The sequence below is a fragment of the Micromys minutus genome, assembly GCF_963924665.1.
Source record: "Micromys minutus genome assembly, chromosome: 2".
In the NCBI taxonomy this organism is placed as follows: domain Eukaryota; kingdom Metazoa; phylum Chordata; class Mammalia; order Rodentia; family Muridae; genus Micromys; species Micromys minutus.
Window position 1 is genome coordinate 3,261,634 of NC_137971.1, and position 17,841 is coordinate 3,279,474.

Here is a 17,841-nt window from a genome sequence, read left to right on the forward strand (position 1 = left end):
CAGTTGAAGCCCCGAAGACATTTATGCAAATAATCATTAAGGGTAGGTGCTTCCTGAACTCCCAATTGTAAACTCACTTTGCCTGGATGCACCACAATGGGGCAGATGTACAAAGCCCTAGGCAAGCCCCAAACCCAGCCTCCACAGGAGAGAGTGACATAGACTCTAACCAGATCAGCCACTCTGTAAGTCCCTCCCCTGCACACATAAGTAGCATTAGAAAAACAACTATGGCCAATCTTAGAGGTACAGGAATGGGAAGTGGGTGGTTGGATCCCAGGCTGTTTAAAAAGAACAGAACAAAGAAGAGAATTGTGCAAAAATAAAGACACACATTGAAATCTTCTCACTCTTGGCTCCTTTGTCCTCCGTGAACGCTCTATTCCAGAGCCTTGTTGCAGTTTCTGCACTTTTCTAACACTCAGGGGTTTGTGGCCCTGGCAAGCAGGGCTTTAATCTCAGCACAGGCCTGGCTGAACCCCGCTGGGATTTGTTCTCACCCTCCAGAAGCTGCCTTCCCTGGGATCCGCAGTGTGAAGCTACCTTCCTCTGAGGAGCAGAGTGGGGCCCCCACTGCAAAGTACAACAGGGGATCTATAGTATAGTCAGATTCATTTTTGACAATCTGCATTCCATTCTGGAATTCTCTTAAGGCTTTAAATATATACAGTAAATTTCACATTCTGTAGTATTTAAATAGGAATCTTTGTTTTGTTTTTGTTTTATGGTACTAGGCAATGAGCCAACAACCTATAAGGGATTACAAGGCAGTAATCGACTTCTGAGCTACATCCCAAAAACACAATATGGATTTTGACAAACACAGTTATGCACTGCCTACAGACAGACAGACAAGACAGACAGACAGACAAGACAGACAGATCTATGATACAGTCAGATTCATACATACAGAACAAACATGCAAATACATAAAATACAGAGTACTTTCACACCTCCTCAAAGTTTATTGATGCCCAGTGAAACGAAACCCTATTCCCACTCCCGACAAAGAACTAAGTGTTCCATCCACACAGCTGAATCTCTATCGGTCTGTCCTTTTAAATTATCACAAGCATCTCTCGATAAGCAACTTACAGTTAAAATGCAGACACAGTGCTCTGCAGCTTCGTCCTTCTGGTTGCTGCTGTTGTTTGGTTTTTCACTTGCTCTATGGTCCCCGTGCTATAACATGAGCATCCCATCTAAAGCAACCCTGTGTAGCTCTCAACTATTCTGCCTCTGTGTTTTCTCTGGTCCCAAGGTAAACTATTTGTCCAAATCCTGGATAGCACCCATAAGGCATGAGGAAGAGATACAGAAGTAGATAAATGCCCACCTCAGAAAAACAACTCCTAAAAGCATTTAGCATGGCTCTTCCCACATTCCCAGTGGCTCTGAGGGCCACAGTGCTATGCAGTAGCCAGTCTAATAACACACATTGTTGACTTTCTAGCTCAGTTTTTAGGTTATCTTTATTCCTTCATTTATACATCTTAAAAGCATCTCCTAAATAAAAGGCCTTGCCCCAACTGTCACCTCCTCTGTGACATCACAGTGTCCTGCCCCAACTGTCACCTCCTCTGTGACATCACACAGCTGTCCTGTCCCCACCTGTCACCTCCTCTGTGACATCACACAGCTGTCCTGGTCCACCTGTCACCTCCTCTGTGACATCACACAGTGTCCTGTCCCCACGTGTCACCTCCTCTGTGACATCACACAGCTGTCCTGGTCCACCTGTCACCTCCTCTGTGACATCACACACTGTCCAGGTCCCCACCTGTCACCTTCTCAGTCCTAGCCATAATCCCTTTCTACCATGGATGTTCAGTACATCGCATCCACTCTCTCCCTGGAGGTTGCTGGAAACACGGAAGAGAATAAAAATCCTGAGATATTACAAAGACACAAACAATAACATGTGTGTGTTTGTGAAGACACGGAACCCTTGTTACCTGGACACTGGATGAATGACCACTCGTAGTTCCTCTCCTTGGGGCAGAGACTGGTGTCGAGAACCACCTCACTGCTGTGCAGCCCGGCAAGTTTCACGGGCCCCCGTGAAGACCCTTCGATGCAGTAGCCTCTTCCTGTATTACTGGGATCATTGCACCAGCCACACCCAGGCTGCTCCAAGCACTGTCCACACGTTCTTAATCCAGAACAGTTTTGTGCTGTACAAGAGGAGCATTAAAAACAAAAGTGTAACTTTTACACTCAAGCAGAGCCGTGCTTCAGAGAAATGTGAGAAGGAAAAAATTAACACTAAAATATCATCTGTAGTTAATGAAAATTTTTTGCACAAATATCTGAGAAATGAAGAACTCGTCATGCACATAGATATATGCACAAATAAATATGCACACATGTATGCACAGTACATATCATGAATAAATATAAATTCAATGTTGACAGGAAAGTGAGAAACATGATACCCATGATGCAGATAAAATTTAAGGCAGTACTTAAAGGTCCCCTGTACTGGATCTTTACTGGAACTGGCCTGTACTGGAACACTGGGGAGCAGATGCAGAGGCCTAAAAAGCACCTGAAACTCAGTAGCAAATGTTCAAGGACTCAGAGGGTTTCATCTGCTGTGAGCTGTTTGATACCGATACTTGCCATAAGTGTTGACAGTCACATCGGTTATCGTCAAAACTGTATGGGTTTACTTTGAAGTCAGTGAGAAACAGTAAAAGCTATTAAGGCTCACTTAGGGGCAGTTATGTTGCTGTGATATTCCAGTTACCGGCTGTCACGTGAAGACATAAAACTGAAGGCGTCACACCCGAGACAGTCACAGTGGCTGACAGCCTACAGGTGTCCCTGGGAGAACGACTGTGCCTTACTCTTACTTTTTTAAGGACCTGTAAGTGAAACATCCTTGGCATATATGTTAGATGAATTAAATCTCCTCGGAACATTACTGTTAAGACTTTCAATTCAAGTAGGGAACTCTTGTATTAAAGAATCCCTACATTTCTGTACTGACTAAGGAAAAAAATCTAATCTAATACTTTTATTTCTAAAATGGAGGAGAAGCCTTTGGTCCTGTGAAGGCTCATTTCTCCAGTGTAGGGGAATACCAGTGCTGAGGTAGGAGAGGGTGGGTGGGAGGGGGGCGTCCTCATAGAAGCAGGGAAAGGAGGAGGAGGAATGGGAGGGGGAGAGGGGATAGCACTTGAAATGCAAATACATAAAACATCCAATAAAAAAATTTAAAAAACAAAAGAAATGAAAGTAGCTAAATTTGTCCCTGATAAAATATACAGCAGCAATGGGTTAGGAATGTCGCAGTTAAAAAGAAGAAGAGCTGACAAAGTGCCGTGTTCAGAGAAATATTCCAGTCCTTAGATTCACTTGAAGAAAGAACTATGGAGCAAGGTGGCAGTGGCTCTGGTGTCCTTCAAAACTGCAAAGCGGTAACAGTGTTAAAACTGTCACTGGACATCCATCCTCTGGCAATAGTGACTCAGGAACTCACAGTCTACGTTTTGTTTTCACTTCAGAAAATAACATCGCATGAAAGCTTAAGTACAGTGTTTGACTTTTCCTAAACTTAAGGACAATACAGAAGCAATGGCATAAAATACAGAAACTTGGGGAAAATTTAAGACTTTACTTAGGAATTTTTGAAAGTTGTGTACTAAATTACTCAGTAGGGTTTATTAATGTGTAAAAGTCTTTTAATTGGTAAGAAATTCATCAAATTTTAAAAATACCTTTCTCAGCTGTCAAGAAAAAACATTTTAAAATTGGGCCTAGCACATACAAAGCCCTGGTTTTGATTCCTAACACCCGGGATTGGGGGGGGGGGGCTTTAATAACACCAGTTGATATAAAACCCTTGCTAAAGATTTCTGCTGGTTACATAGTTCACTGGCAAGCTACATGTTGGGTTTGCTTGAGAACCTGGGTCTTGCAAGTATAACAACTGAAATAAAATGAGTAACTAATTAATATGCATAGTCGTGAAATCCACAGAATATTGAAAAATCCAGATTTCTGAGATACATGACATAAACTCAGACTTCTTAATCTCCCTTTATAATATTACTTTAATTTCACTTTTATTGAAATTTCTGTACCAAGAAATAACTCTTTTTTATTATTCCTTTAAATAATGCCCTTGACAGTCATTTTTACAGATAAAATATCTAATTAATTAAAGTACATTCTTAATAATTCCCATTATTAACAAAGATTTCTTAGAAACCATTAGGCAAAATTTGTCTTGATACCATGAACTTCAAACACAAAACCATGGGGTACCAAGCTCGATAGGTCTGACGTGAAAGCCTCCTCCCTGAGGACTAGACTTCACGTTGGCACAAGAAGCCACACAGGTTCTTAACGGACGGAAGCAAAGCAACCGCCCTGCCTCGATAAGAAGCCTACCAGCCACTCAACAACCATCAGGATCTGACAACCCAGAGAGAACATCAGTGGTGCTCACATGCTGGTAGTAACCAAATGCTCTCTGACTGACCTAAGACACTAACAGGAGGGACAGTGTGCCTGGTACTGGAACCTACTCAACTCCCACAGGCTAATGAGGGCTTCTGTCAGGTTCAGTGCATATAGTTTTCTGTTGAGGTCTTTGGTGAATCTGGAGTTGAGTGTGTGCAAAGTGAGAAGTGTGGATCTATTTGCATTCTTCTCCACCCACTTCGGCCAGCGCCATTTGTTAACGATGCTGTCCTTTTCACTGTGTGGATTTCACACTTCCTTATCAAGAATCAAGTGTCCATAGATGTGTGGATGTATGTCTGGGTCTTCAGTTCCATTCCACTGATCAATGGGTCTGCCTTTGTGCTGGTGTCACACCTCGGTGACATGTCCTGAAATCAAGGTGCCTCCAGCAGTACCTTTATTATTCACGGCTGTTTTGGCCATCTGGGGCTTTTTCTGTTTCCACATGAAACTGAAAATTGTCTTTCAAGATCTGTGGAAACTTTCTAAGAATGTCGATGGGGATTGTCCTGTATCCGCAGATTGCTATTGGCAGTAAGATCATTTTTACTATAAATCCCACCAGCCCTGAGCACGGGAGATCTCCCACATCCCGGGATCTTCTTCAACTTCTCTTCCTTGTCTTAAAGCTTTTATTATAGGAGTTTTTCAAGTGCTTGGTTAGTGACCCCAAGAAACATTACATTATTTGAGGCCATCGTGAAGGGTGTTGCTTCCCTGATTTCCTTCTCAGGTTTGCATTGTATATACAATGGTACACAACTGACTTCTGTGAGTCACCCTTGTGTCTAAATACTCTGCTAAAGGTGTTATCAGCTCTCGGAGTTTCTCGGTGAAACTTTAGGCTCACTTGTGTATACAGCCACATCATCTGCAAATAGAGATACATTAAGATCTTCCTCTCCAAACCGTAGCCTCATTTCCTCCTTCAGTGTTCTTACCGCTCCAGCTAAAACTTCTGTACTGTATTGAATAGGTATGGAGAGAGTGGACAGCCTTGTCTTGTTCCAGATCTTAGTGAAATTTTCTTGAATTTCTCTTCAATTAAGTTGATGCAGGATATGGGCTCATCATAAACTGCCCTCCATTGTGTTTGGGTGTGTCCCTTGTCTTTCTAATCTCTCCAGAACTTTTGTCATGAAAGGACACTGGGTTTTGTCAAGGGCCTTCCCTGCATCTAATAAGATGATCATGTGGTTTTTGTCTTTCAGTGTGTTTACATGGTGGAATACATGTATCCATTACATGTGCACATGAGGGGTCTCCACAGGTCTGTACCAGGTCCGCTTTAGAGTTTCCTGAACATGTGAACAAATGGGTCTCTGGGTCCTGTACTTTCTCTTACGCTTTTTTCCTTCTGTCTCGACAATTTCGAGATGTCCGTTTTTATTAAATCATATCATACTATATCAATAACATTTTTTTATTATCCCTTGGATGCCTGTTTGTTTCCTAATAAGAGACAGAAAGAAGGCAGATCAAGATGGAGGAGGAGAGGGAAAGGCCTGAGAGATGCAGAGGAGAAACTCATCAGGATGTGTTATGTAAGAAAAACAACCTAGTTTTAATAAAAGAAGGCAAACAGAAGAGCGCCCATGGGATCGAGCTTTTGAATGCTTGGTTCCCAGTGACAAGTATTTGGGAAGGACTGGGAAGCCTGTCACCTCTGAGGTGTCCAAAGGCCACGCCAGACCCAGTGTTTCTTTCTCTCCTGCCTCCACCCTGAGTCAGAAGTAAGCTCTCGGTGCCGTGCCTTCCTACCCGCCACCAAGCTTCCGGCCGTGATGACTGCAGACCAACCCTCTGAAACTGTAGGCGGCCTTTCCCTCCTTGCTGCCTGAACTTACGCGAGCAGGTGGCCGTCTGCCACTCCAGACACTGTCCGTAGGGAAAGGAGATGATGTAAGCGTTGGAGTCCACACAGCGCTTTGTGCTGCTGCACCACATGCACTCCATGCCGTTGCTCGTGCAGTTGGAGCAAGAGGTCCTCAGGGAGCACGGCTTCTTGCACGGCCTCGCGTTCTGATTCGGACTCACTGGAATGGAGCAAGAGCGGCGATCATCCCATGTGCTAATTTGTTTTGTTTTCTGTTTTTTCTTAATTAATCTCTATTTCTTAACTATGTGTATGTGTGCTCTGCATCATGTATGTGTATGTGTGCTCTGCATCATGTATGTGTATGTGTGCTCTGCATCATGTATGTGTATGGGTGCTTTGCATCATGTATGTGTATGTGTGCTCTGCATCATGTATGTGTATGTGTGCTCTGCATCATGTATGTGTATGGGTGCTCTGCATCATGTATGTATGCCACCACAGGCCAGCCTGGTGCCTGCAGGGGCCTAAAGGAGAGGAGGACATCAGAACTGAAACTAATATAAGACAGTTATGTGCTGCCGTGTGGGTTCGGAGAATCAAATCTAAGCGCCCTGGAAGAGCAGACAGGGCTCTTATCCACTCAAACCTCTCTACAGGCCCCAGCTAACTTCACCTTAACAAAAGATTGGGCTTTGTTTGCTTTAGTGTTTTCCACAAAAGAGAGGGGGAGGGAGGGAGGGGGGAGGGGAGGAGGAAGAAAAGAAAGAAAGAAAGAAAGTTTTCATTGGGCAGACTGAAGCATTATAACGTGTGAGGACACTGTGTGAGGAACAGAGGAAGAACATGTGTGAGGACACTGTGTGAGGAACACAGGAAGAACATGTGTGAGGACAGTGTGTGAGGAACAGAGGAAGAACATGTGTGAGGACACTGTGTGAGGAACACAGGAAGAACATGTGTGAGGACACTGTGAGGAACAGAGGAAGAACATGTGTGAGGACACTGTGTGAGGGACACAGGAAGAACATGTGTGAGGACACTGTGTGAGGAACACAGGAAGAACATGTGTGAGGACACTGTGTGAGGAACACAGGAAGAACATGTGTGAGGACACTGTGTGAGGAACACAGGAAGAACATGTGTGAGGACACTGTGTGAGGACACGGTGTGAGGAACAGAGGAAGAACATGTGTGAGGACACTGTGTGAGGAACAGAGGAAGAACATGTGTGAGGACACTGCGTGAGGAACACAGGAAGAACATGTGTGAGGACACTGTGTGAGGAACAGAGGAAGAACATGTGTGAGGACACTGTGTGAGGAACACAGGAAGAACATGTGTGAGGACACTGTGAGGAACAGAGGAAGAACATGTGTGAGGACACTGTGTGAGGAACACAGGAAGAACATGTGTGAGGACATTGTGTGAGGAACACAGGAAGAACATGTGTGAGGACACTGTGTGAGGACATGGTGTGAGGAACAGAGGAAGAACATGTGTGAGGACACTGTGTGAGGAACAGAGGAAGAACATGTGTGAGGACACTGCGTGAGGAACACAGGAAGAACATGTGTGAGGACACTGTGTGAGGAACACAGGAAGAACATGTGTGAGGACACTGCGTGAGGAACACAGGAAGAACATGTGTGAGGACACTGTGTGAGGAACACAGGAAGAACATGTGTGAGGACACTGTGTGAGGAACACAGGAAGAACATGTGTGAGGACACTGCGTGAGGAACAGAGGAAGAACATGTGTGAGGACACTGCGTGAGGAACACAGGAAGAACATGTGTGAGGACACTGTGTGAGGAACACAGGAAGAACATGTGTGAGGACACTGTGTGAGGAACACAGGAAGAACATGTGTGAGGACACTATGTCAGGAACAAAGTCTCCCAAGTCAGCAATACCGAGATGTCGTGTCCCAGAGTTGAGGGAATCAAGAATGAGAAATGTTTTTGAAAGTACATAGTTTTAATCTTGCCGAATAAACTAAGCTTTACAGAAAGAGCAGTGGTGGTCCTATTTCATACCACAGAGCTTCATTTGCAAGTGGTTCAATCAGTACTTTCTCCTAAAATGCATATAACCGCAATGAAAACATAATCTTAAAAGAATTCAAACACTTCTTTGCCATCTGACAAAGTCCATTTCAAAAGTAATAGAGCAAAAATGTTCACTTTCAGAGAACTGAGACAATACAGCAATAAGACAGAAAATGATTGTCTTTAAGCTTAAAGATAAATCTTTCCTTCAAATGATACTTGATAGAAGTGGCAGGTTAATGAACTGAAGGGGTCTCGATAAATTGTGACCATACTCATATTTCATGGTAACATTGTAACAATCCAGAAAAAGATGACACAAATGCTCCAGTGTGCTGGAGAAGTGGCTCAGCAGTTAAGAACACTTCTTCCTGCTGAAAACCAGGGTTTGGTTCCCAGAACACACTCAGTGGTTCATAACCATCTGTGAGTCCAGAGGAAGGGATCAGGCTCTCTCTGCTGAGCTACGCAGGTATCAGGTATGCACGGTACATGTAGCTATATATGCAATCAAAACACTTATACACACAGAGTAAAATAAAACCTTAAAATGTTTGTAAAAAATGAGTAAAATTTAACAAATTGTATAAAAATAAGGTTTTACCACTGCAAGTTAATGCTAAGACCAGTTTAAAAGACCAGCAGCTGGAATATTCAAATAAAAACTAGCATCAGGGAATTAATATTATGAAAGGATCTACAAGTTACTGTCATCTACAAAGCAGGGTGTGCAACGGGCTAAATGTGCACAAGAAGAAAGGCTGATGCCTTGATTACTTACCGACAGGCTTTTCGCACACCAGCCCATCTGCCATGGATGTACAAGGGTTTGCTTTTAACCCTGACACAGCTGCCCTTTCTAGGTAGGCACAGAATCCAGAGTCATTTGGCTCACCGGGAAGCCACTGCAGGCTGGTGTTTGTGAAGGGAGACATGTCCTCCCATCCCCAGTAGGATATGTTGATCTTGCGCAGGCCTACCCACGGTGACACTTTCTGAAACAGTAGAACACAGGACGTTTACAGGGGTTAAAAGTAAAAGTTCTGCATGATATTGGCTGACCGATGTCATTAAATACTATACTTGAGAATGCATAAAACCACCTTTCTGGTCACTTTTACTTTACTGGAAGATGGCGGTTAACACAGCTCTGCTCTGAGTGTTTCTGCACTTAGCTACAAGGTTGGATGGCTTTTCAGTCCTTCCATGTTTGGGGTTTTGTTTTTGGTATTGGTTTTCTCTCCCTTAAAATGAGTTTACAGAATGCCTTTAACCCCAACATTTATCAGGCAGCAGCAAGCTGGTCTCCACAGGTCAAACAGTGCTACACAGTAAAATCCTATCTCACGTAAGGAAATAAATACATAAGCAAACAAACAAAGGGGATAAAATGTAAACCTTCAACATATGGCTGCTGCCACAGCCAACACCATCAGGTATATGGTTTAACCAGTTATGGATTTGAGAAACTACAGATAAAGCTAGTATTTGTACTGTGCAAAAACGGAAATCAAAATTAACAAATCTTTATGGATTCTGAATGAAGCTGTTTTAACAAGGATTCGCCATTGCTATGCATAAACTTTTATACAATATCAGAATAGAAAAAAATGCCACCACATCTTAGTCTATAACAACATAAATAAAGCAGTCGTCATGGTATCCATGTTGTTCAAATAGTCTGAGGTTAAGTTAACCACAGACCTTTAAGTTTTTAAGTGTGTAAGTGCAATGGGTTTCCAATATAAATGCTCAAGAGATAGATCTCAGATGATATGAAAATCCTATGACTTTTTCACTTTGACAATAATTATCCTATTGCCCAAAGAATACAGTACAGAGAGTAATCATCAGTAAAATTTAATAAACAAAAGTCTTAGAATAGGCTGGCTGTTTTAGACTTTCCAGCATAAAGCTGAGACAGAGGTGGGTTAAAAGTTCTTCTAACCACAAAACCACACATGTTGCTTCACATTACAATTACCGTGTATTTTACACATTTATTCTGAGATATTAAAAGCTGCCTTTTTAAAATCATACTTTATAATAACATTAGTCACATAATCAATCAGCCCAGGAATCTCAGATGAACGATGTGCGTAAGTCACAGCCGCTCCCCTGCACTCCCTCGCCAACTGTGGCAAGGAAAAGCCATTTAAAATGAAATATTACTCCCTAACTCATCATGATGAGAATCTCAAAGAAAAGGAAGAGAAACAAAAAAATGAAGCCGGTGATAAAACATTTAAAGTAACTATTACTCAGTAAATGAGCCAGACAGGCTGTTGAGATGAAAGATAAATTACTATATTATGAAAATTTACTGCCACACACCATAAATCATTGTAACATTTCATTAGCCATTTCCGATAAGTAAATGATCATTTGACCCAAGATATCTCTTTAAAGTGCATGAATTTGTCGATCTTCCCTGGCCACACAAGGGTTATCTTAAGCCTGCGCGCTGGCAATGACTCAGAATATAATTCACTTTCTATAGAGATATTCACAATGGAGGGTCACCTTCAAGAAGTTCCTACTGTGGACTCCTCCGAAAAGTTGTTTCTCGAGAAACAAAACATGCTTTATATGATGTGTCTCAGACAATCTGAGTTTGCCATCCACTCCTTATGGGCTACAATAGGCAATGGAAATTAGCAGCTACAAGAATTCTTAGAATTTAGAACTCAAGTGACAAGATTTTGGTTATTTTGTAACAGCCAAAAGTAACTCATGCTGAACAGGGAACAACTAACAGAGCTTTAATGACAAACTTCAAAATACAAAACCGTGACTCTGTGGATCAAGAGCTTTAGATGTGACTGGACAGCAATAGTACAGATTTTCTCGTGCTGAATGGTGACTGTCTGGGACACATGCAAACAAAAAGCCCTTAGTATCACAAAAATAACATCTCATCTGTATGCTCCAATAAACTTTTAGTTAAAAAAAACTGCTATATATTGCTAAAGTATAAAGCCCAAAGGGTCTCTCCCCCCAGATGATGGCTCACCACGTATGCCATCACATGGGAGTGCCAGGACTCACCTGCTGTGTGTTCTTCTGTATTTCATCCAAGACAAACTCCACCTCCTTGGATGTGGTGAGGGAGGCGAGATTCCCACTGAGGTTATAGCAATAGAGCTTGGCATTGTCGTAACTTTCCCGACTGGAGTTGATTCGAAGACAAGAGTCCCCAACGTGATTCCAGCCTTCTCCACAAAGGTGAGCTAGGAAAAGAGAAAAAAATTGCATCTTACTTTTTACATTACAAAAAAGGATATTTCTCTTTCAACTACTTCAAAATTATAGATATGACCACTGTGTCCATTTAAATTGGTTAAATGGATTTTTTTAAACTTTCTCAACAAGACAAACAAGGGCTAGGACACAGTTTGGTGAAGATTATGATAAAATGATTGTTTTGCTGTTGTTGTTTCACTGAAACAGTCTCACTGCTGAGCTCTGGTGTTCAGTGGAACTCACTGTAGACCAAGCTGGTCTTGAACTCAGAGTCCATTGTCTCTGTCCCCACTTCCTTAGAGACACGCACTCCCATGCCTGACCTTTACTGCATTCTTAAGTCACTTAAGCGCTAGTTCTCCAACACCTGTTACTGCATCTGCTCCAAAGATTTCCACTCTGTCTAGTCATCAGCACATGACTTCTCAAAAACAAAAATCACGACTGTATTTGTCCTATTTACATCACAAAAGATCACTTTATTCTATTGCTGAAAACAATTTTTAAGTTTATACTTTTGATTACAGTCTTTCTCTCCCACAAGTCCTTCCAGATTCTCTCTGCTTACCCAATGCCAAGTTCTTCCTAAAAAAACAAACAAAAACCAGACATAACAACAAACATTCTAAAAAATAAAATAAAACAACCACCCAAAGGGGAACCATCAAACTGTAACCAACACATGCACATATATACACACACACATACACACATTCACACACACACATACACACACATACACATATACACATTCCCACACACATATACATACACATTCACACACACACACATTATACACACACACATTCACACACAGACATACACACACTATACACACACATACACACATATACATACATATTCACACACATTCACACACACACATAAGCATACACACATATACATACATATTCACTCATACACACACACACACACACACACACACACACACACACTATACACACAACCATTCCTGAACATGAGGTCTCGTCTAGAGTAGTGGCATACTCAATGCCATTTTTTTTGGAGAAAGCCGATCTTTCCTGGGAAAGCAGGTATTAATGAAAGTTCAGTTGTTAACCTTTACCAAGTGGCTAGGTTCTCATTCCTTCATTCATGTTTTAATATAAAAAATTAAATATAAGAGAAAATAAAAACTATCACATCAAAGTTGGACAAACCAGCAGAAGGAAAAGAGCACAAGGCAGGCGTGGGGACCAGAAACACACTCCTCCACACACTCGGGAATCCACAAAACACTGAGCTGGAACACGGCGCAAGTGCAGAGCCTAAGACCAGATTGCTTTATAGGTGTCAAGCTGAGCTGAGGTACCCTGCCTGTAACCCCAGCATTCAGAGGCAGAGATAAGGTGTTTGCAGTTCAAGGCCAACCTTTACTGCAGAGCGAGGTAGGTCAAAGCCAGAATTACTAAGACCCTACCAAAAATTAAAATGAGGAGGAAGAAGAGGAGGGGGAGGAAGAAGAGGGGGAGGAAGAGGAGGGGGAGGAAGAGGAGGGGGAGGAAGAGCAGGAGGAAAGCAAATGTTTTCCTCATAAAGAATCAAGAACCACTGTCATCCGCCCAGGACGAGGTGATTAGAATTTGGTCTCTGTTGGCCTCACAAACAGGAACCATTTGAATTACGGAGTTGTGTTAACCATTCCTCCTTGCTCCCCTGTTCTCTCTTCCCACCTTCCTGCCGTCTCTCTCCTATACCTCATCCCCATCCTGTTAGGGTCTTGCTATTTAACTCAACCTATACATCATGAACTTCATGACTTTTTTTAACTGGAAAAAATTTCAACCAACGTATTCTGACAGTTCTCACCTTTGGATCTTACAGTCGTCCTTGCTGAGAACTCCACTTCTCCCGATGATGCCATACAAAATGGCAGAAGTGTACTTAAGGACAATTCAGAATTTACTATAAACTCTGCTCTAATACCAAAATTCAGCTAAAGTATTTTATGAAGTCAGTAACTCAAGATTAACTTTCAAGTGAAGCATTCAGAAACAATATAATACAAAGAAATGCTAATTTAAAACTCACATGCTGAGAAATTACAGCAGCTAAATATTCAAAGCATTGTAACTAAATCATTGTTCCTGTAAGAACCGAACACTTTGTACAAGAGAATCAGAACAGGTAAACTTAAGAAGGTATACAAGATTTGGCGGGCTCGAAAAGTTGGCAGCAGATTTGGGTAAAAGCCTCTTCTGATAGACAGGACAGATTTTGGGTGAACGTTTTGTGGATGGGTTGGTGTGTTTACCCCTCTACTGAGGGTCCTGCCTAGGTTCAGGAAGTGGCCCCTTCAAACTCCATACCCCTGCTGCTAGGAGCCTCACCCTCACAGATTCCTGAGCGCCTCCCCATCCCAGATCAAGAAATACAAGATGGAGCAGAGACTAAGAGAATGAACAACCAATAACCAGCCCAACTTGAGACCCACGGCAAGCACCAGTCCCTGACACTATTAATGACACTCTGTTATGCTTACAGACATGAGTCTAGCATGGCTGATTTGAGAGGCTCCACCCAGCAGCTGACTGAAACAGATGCAGACACCACAGCCAAACACTGGATAGAGCTTGGGGACTCTTATAGAAGAGTTGGGGGGAGAATCAAGGGAGCTGAAGGAGACAGGTCCACAGAAAGACCAACAGTCAACTAACTTGGACCCTTGGGGTTCTCAGAGACATAACCACCTACCAAAAAGTGTACACAAGCTAGACTTAGACCCCTACACATAGATAGCAGATGTATAGCTCAGTTTACATGTGGGTAGAGGATGATGTCATTATACAACAAGGTGGATCCAGCCTATCACTGGATGAGAAGGAAGGGTAGGCAGGGAAAAGTCTAGGAAAGGGAAAGGAGGAGAAACAAGATAATCAACAGGGAAGGCAAAGATGACCCATCTCCGTCTGCCCAGCTCTGAGTAGCCATGAGTAGTTATGTATACTTTCTAAGGGATGAGTTCCTATAGATCCATTTCTCTTATCTAGGTGGGCAGTTTATATCTTTGTTAACTGGTTGCAAGCTCATTATGTGGATGGATTGTGGGTTGAGAATTTAACATATAAATCTGTTTGATAAGTTATTGATTGTTGAGTCATGATTTTACCAGGCTCTGAAGGACTGTGTGTGAAAGCCATGGCTGAGAGGCAGCTGGAGTTTGCAGATCAGGCTCTATTGCCATTGTGGAGTGAGACTGTACGGGACCCAGGGAAGGAGATGTGTGTGTACCAGGCATGGTAACTACCAGCCTAGGGTCCTCATGGAGAGGGCAGCTAAAAGAGAGACAGCCAGGAGAGGGTCTGCACATGCCATGTGGCCCTAATGGCATAAATGGGACAAAAGATCACGACTGTTTTTATTTTTACCAGAACATGTGGGTCCCAAACAACTGAAGCGGTGCTGTCTCTGTATCTGTTGCCTATCTGTGGATCCCATTCCCATAACTCGGCTGCCTTCTCTGGCCTCAGCAGGAGAAGATGCTCCTAGCCCTGCAGGGGGTAAATGTACCAAGTTAGGGGGTGTATGTTGTGGGAACCTCCACCCTGTCAGAAGAGAAGGGGAGAGAATATTGGGGAGAGACTGTGTGAGGGGGTCACCAGGAAGTGGGGGGTGGTGATTGGGGTGTAAAGTAAATAAACAAAGAATTAATGGGTATGAAAACCTAATCTTACTATACACTCAGGCAATTATGCAGCGGATAAGATTGGGGGCTGCATATAGTATGTCCCTCAAAGGACAGATACAGCAACAAAGTTAGACTGGCTGGAGTTATCTCTGCCCTACACACAGGTTTATATTGATGGACCAAAAACAGTGTGGATAAATGCTAATAATAAAATAATAATAATAACAATAACAATAACAACAATGTATTAGGACCTCCTTTTCTTTGACAAGTTAGCTCTAAAGGGTCACTGTGCTATTGTATGGCCGAGGGACAAAAGAATACCAAAACTGAACATATAAGTAAATTCTACAGATGTATAAACGCCGTATTGTGGCAGAAATTGAGTAATCACTGCAGCAGCTTTGGCCTGAAGGTTTTTCTTGGACCTAAGGACAATCAGCACTCTGACCGTTAAAAGTTGATAATGCACCACTGGCGACATGACAGTCTGCCCAGGCTGGCTGAGAGATGGTCTGTCTGTCTGGTGCCCTTGAAACAGTGAGAGCTACCAGCCAGGGAACGGGCTGTCGTGCTTTGGAAAACATGCCTCTAGACTCTTAAGAGTTCCATGTGGCATCGAGGAGGGGAAATGAAGAACAGAAGAACAGTTACAAACCAGAGCCTTGAACTAACAACGTTCTGAAAAGATGAAACGCAAACCACTGAGAACAAGATTAACAAGATTTCCTCTCAGCCCAGTCAGAACGGCTACGGTAAAAATGTAAAACAACAGACAACTGCCGGTGTGTGTGTACGTGGGGAAAGGGGAGCACTATAGTAGCTCCTCGAAAGACTAGAAGGATCTACCCATCGATCCAGCAAACCAGTCTTGGGGCTGTACTCAAAGAACTCCACTTGCTGCTCTAGGACTAGAGTGACCCTAGTTCGTTGTTCTGTCTCAATGTCCAGTCGGTAGAAACAGCTCACCAAGGGGTAATGAAACCAATGTGTATATTTACACTGTGGAATGTCATCCAGACGTTAAAAAAGACAAAAGTCACAACTAGATGTCGGGAACTGGAAACAATCCTTCTGAACAAGGTAAGAAACCAGCTCAGAAAGACAAGCATGTCCTGTTTCCCTCATCTACGGATGTAACTCTGAGACTTCAGATAGGTGTATTTCTTCTGGCTTCCCATAGAGGGCAGTAGTGACTAAGGAGCCCTGAGGAGGGGCTTTCAGTGAAGAGGAGGCAGAGATAATAGTAAAGGGTTTAAAGAGAACAATGGGGCAAGAGGGGTGGAAGAGATGGAAGGATGTGCGGTAGAGTAGAGGGAGTCTGGAGAAGGATAAACCATGCTAAGAGCCTTTAAAAGTTCATGGAAATCTACTACCACAGAAGAGCGTGCATGCACACACAAACACACTGTAAAATGGATCTACCCTATAAAAGGAGAAACAATGTTCCCGCTATGCACCAGAAGATAACAAATAAAAAGCTGAGTGTCAGAAATGGTTACTTTTTTGGAATTGTTGGCCAGAGAGGTTCCATAGACCCCACACAGCATAGGTATTGCCACTGCAGATCCTTATAAAACCCGACAGCAAGGCCCTACGACTGAAGGTACTACATTCTCCAGTCAGACAAATCCTGAGGAACTCATCCCTATGGCTAGCTTTCCTCACTCACAGGACTAGTCTGTGAGGTGCACACAGGAGGAAAACCCTCATCGGTTATATCAGCTCTGAACCTGACTTACAACAAGGACCGGCCACCAGAGACCCACCGCTGCATGTCACAAACATCACAGGGAAAACCAATCACTTCCTCAGTAGACCTGTGTCCTGGCCCCACAAGATGAAACCCACACTTGGCACCATTACTGGCCCAAGAACAAGACTCTAGACAAGTCATCTAGTGCAGAACCTGCAACAGTTTTTTGCTAAATGGATACTTATTAATCCAATTTCAAATGTCTTTTGTTTTACCCAGGGGTGATACAACAGTAAAATACTCATGTATCAAACCATCGAAGAGTTACCTGGCAGAGCCTGACATTCTTGCTGCCGCTGATCCCACTGGCAATTCAAGTTCAGTGAGCAGCTTTTGCAGCTTGTAAGTTTGTTACAAATCTGCTCACTTCTTACATGGCACTTAGTGTAGTTTCTGACAGACTAAAAAATTGAAAGAGAAAACAGGTTATTTTTCAACAACTGAACAACAAGGATGCTTAGACATCACAAAAGTTTAAAACCCCCATGGAACTTCAAATCTCCAAACCCGATTCTAGCAAATCATAAGTCCTCTTAACTATCTCATCATTGTTGGATTAAATTTAGCTTGAATTTACTGTCCTGCGTAGTGAACTGCAATGTCACTTAGGAGGTTAGCAATATATAATGATGAGGACATTCTTTAACAGGTATTGTCCGAAGCAGCCAGAGAAATCAAGTTTATCGATCAGAGCCTGCTATTGATAAGACCGTATTTGTGGAAGGAGTCTTACAGGCTGATCCTTTGGCTTTTGTGGCTTTTGTGGGACTCAGGGCAGTAAAGGAGGAGTTCTCACCCTAATGGTTCAGGGTGCTATCCAACTCATGAGTTGATTTTGTTGTTGTTTGTTTTG

The 17,841-nt window shown here is 42.8% G+C and overlaps 1 protein-coding gene across 1 annotated transcript in view; it reads right to left on the reverse strand.

Annotated features, from left to right (window-relative positions):
* The window catches only part of ATRNL1 (attractin like 1), a 494,725-nt gene that overhangs the window by 398,802 nt on the left and 78,082 nt on the right, over positions 1–17,841 (reverse strand). Inside the window, exons 14-18 of the mRNA XM_080912593.1 lie at positions 17,257–17,389; positions 11,389–11,570; positions 9,122–9,335; positions 6,321–6,509; positions 1,956–2,174 (exon numbers count right to left, since the gene is read on the reverse strand). Of these exons, the coding sequence (XP_080768719.1) occupies positions 1,956–2,174; positions 6,321–6,509; positions 9,122–9,335; positions 11,389–11,570; positions 17,257–17,389 (937 nt within the window). The remainder of the gene's footprint in view (positions 1–1,955; positions 2,175–6,320; positions 6,510–9,121; positions 9,336–11,388; positions 11,571–17,256; positions 17,390–17,841) is intronic.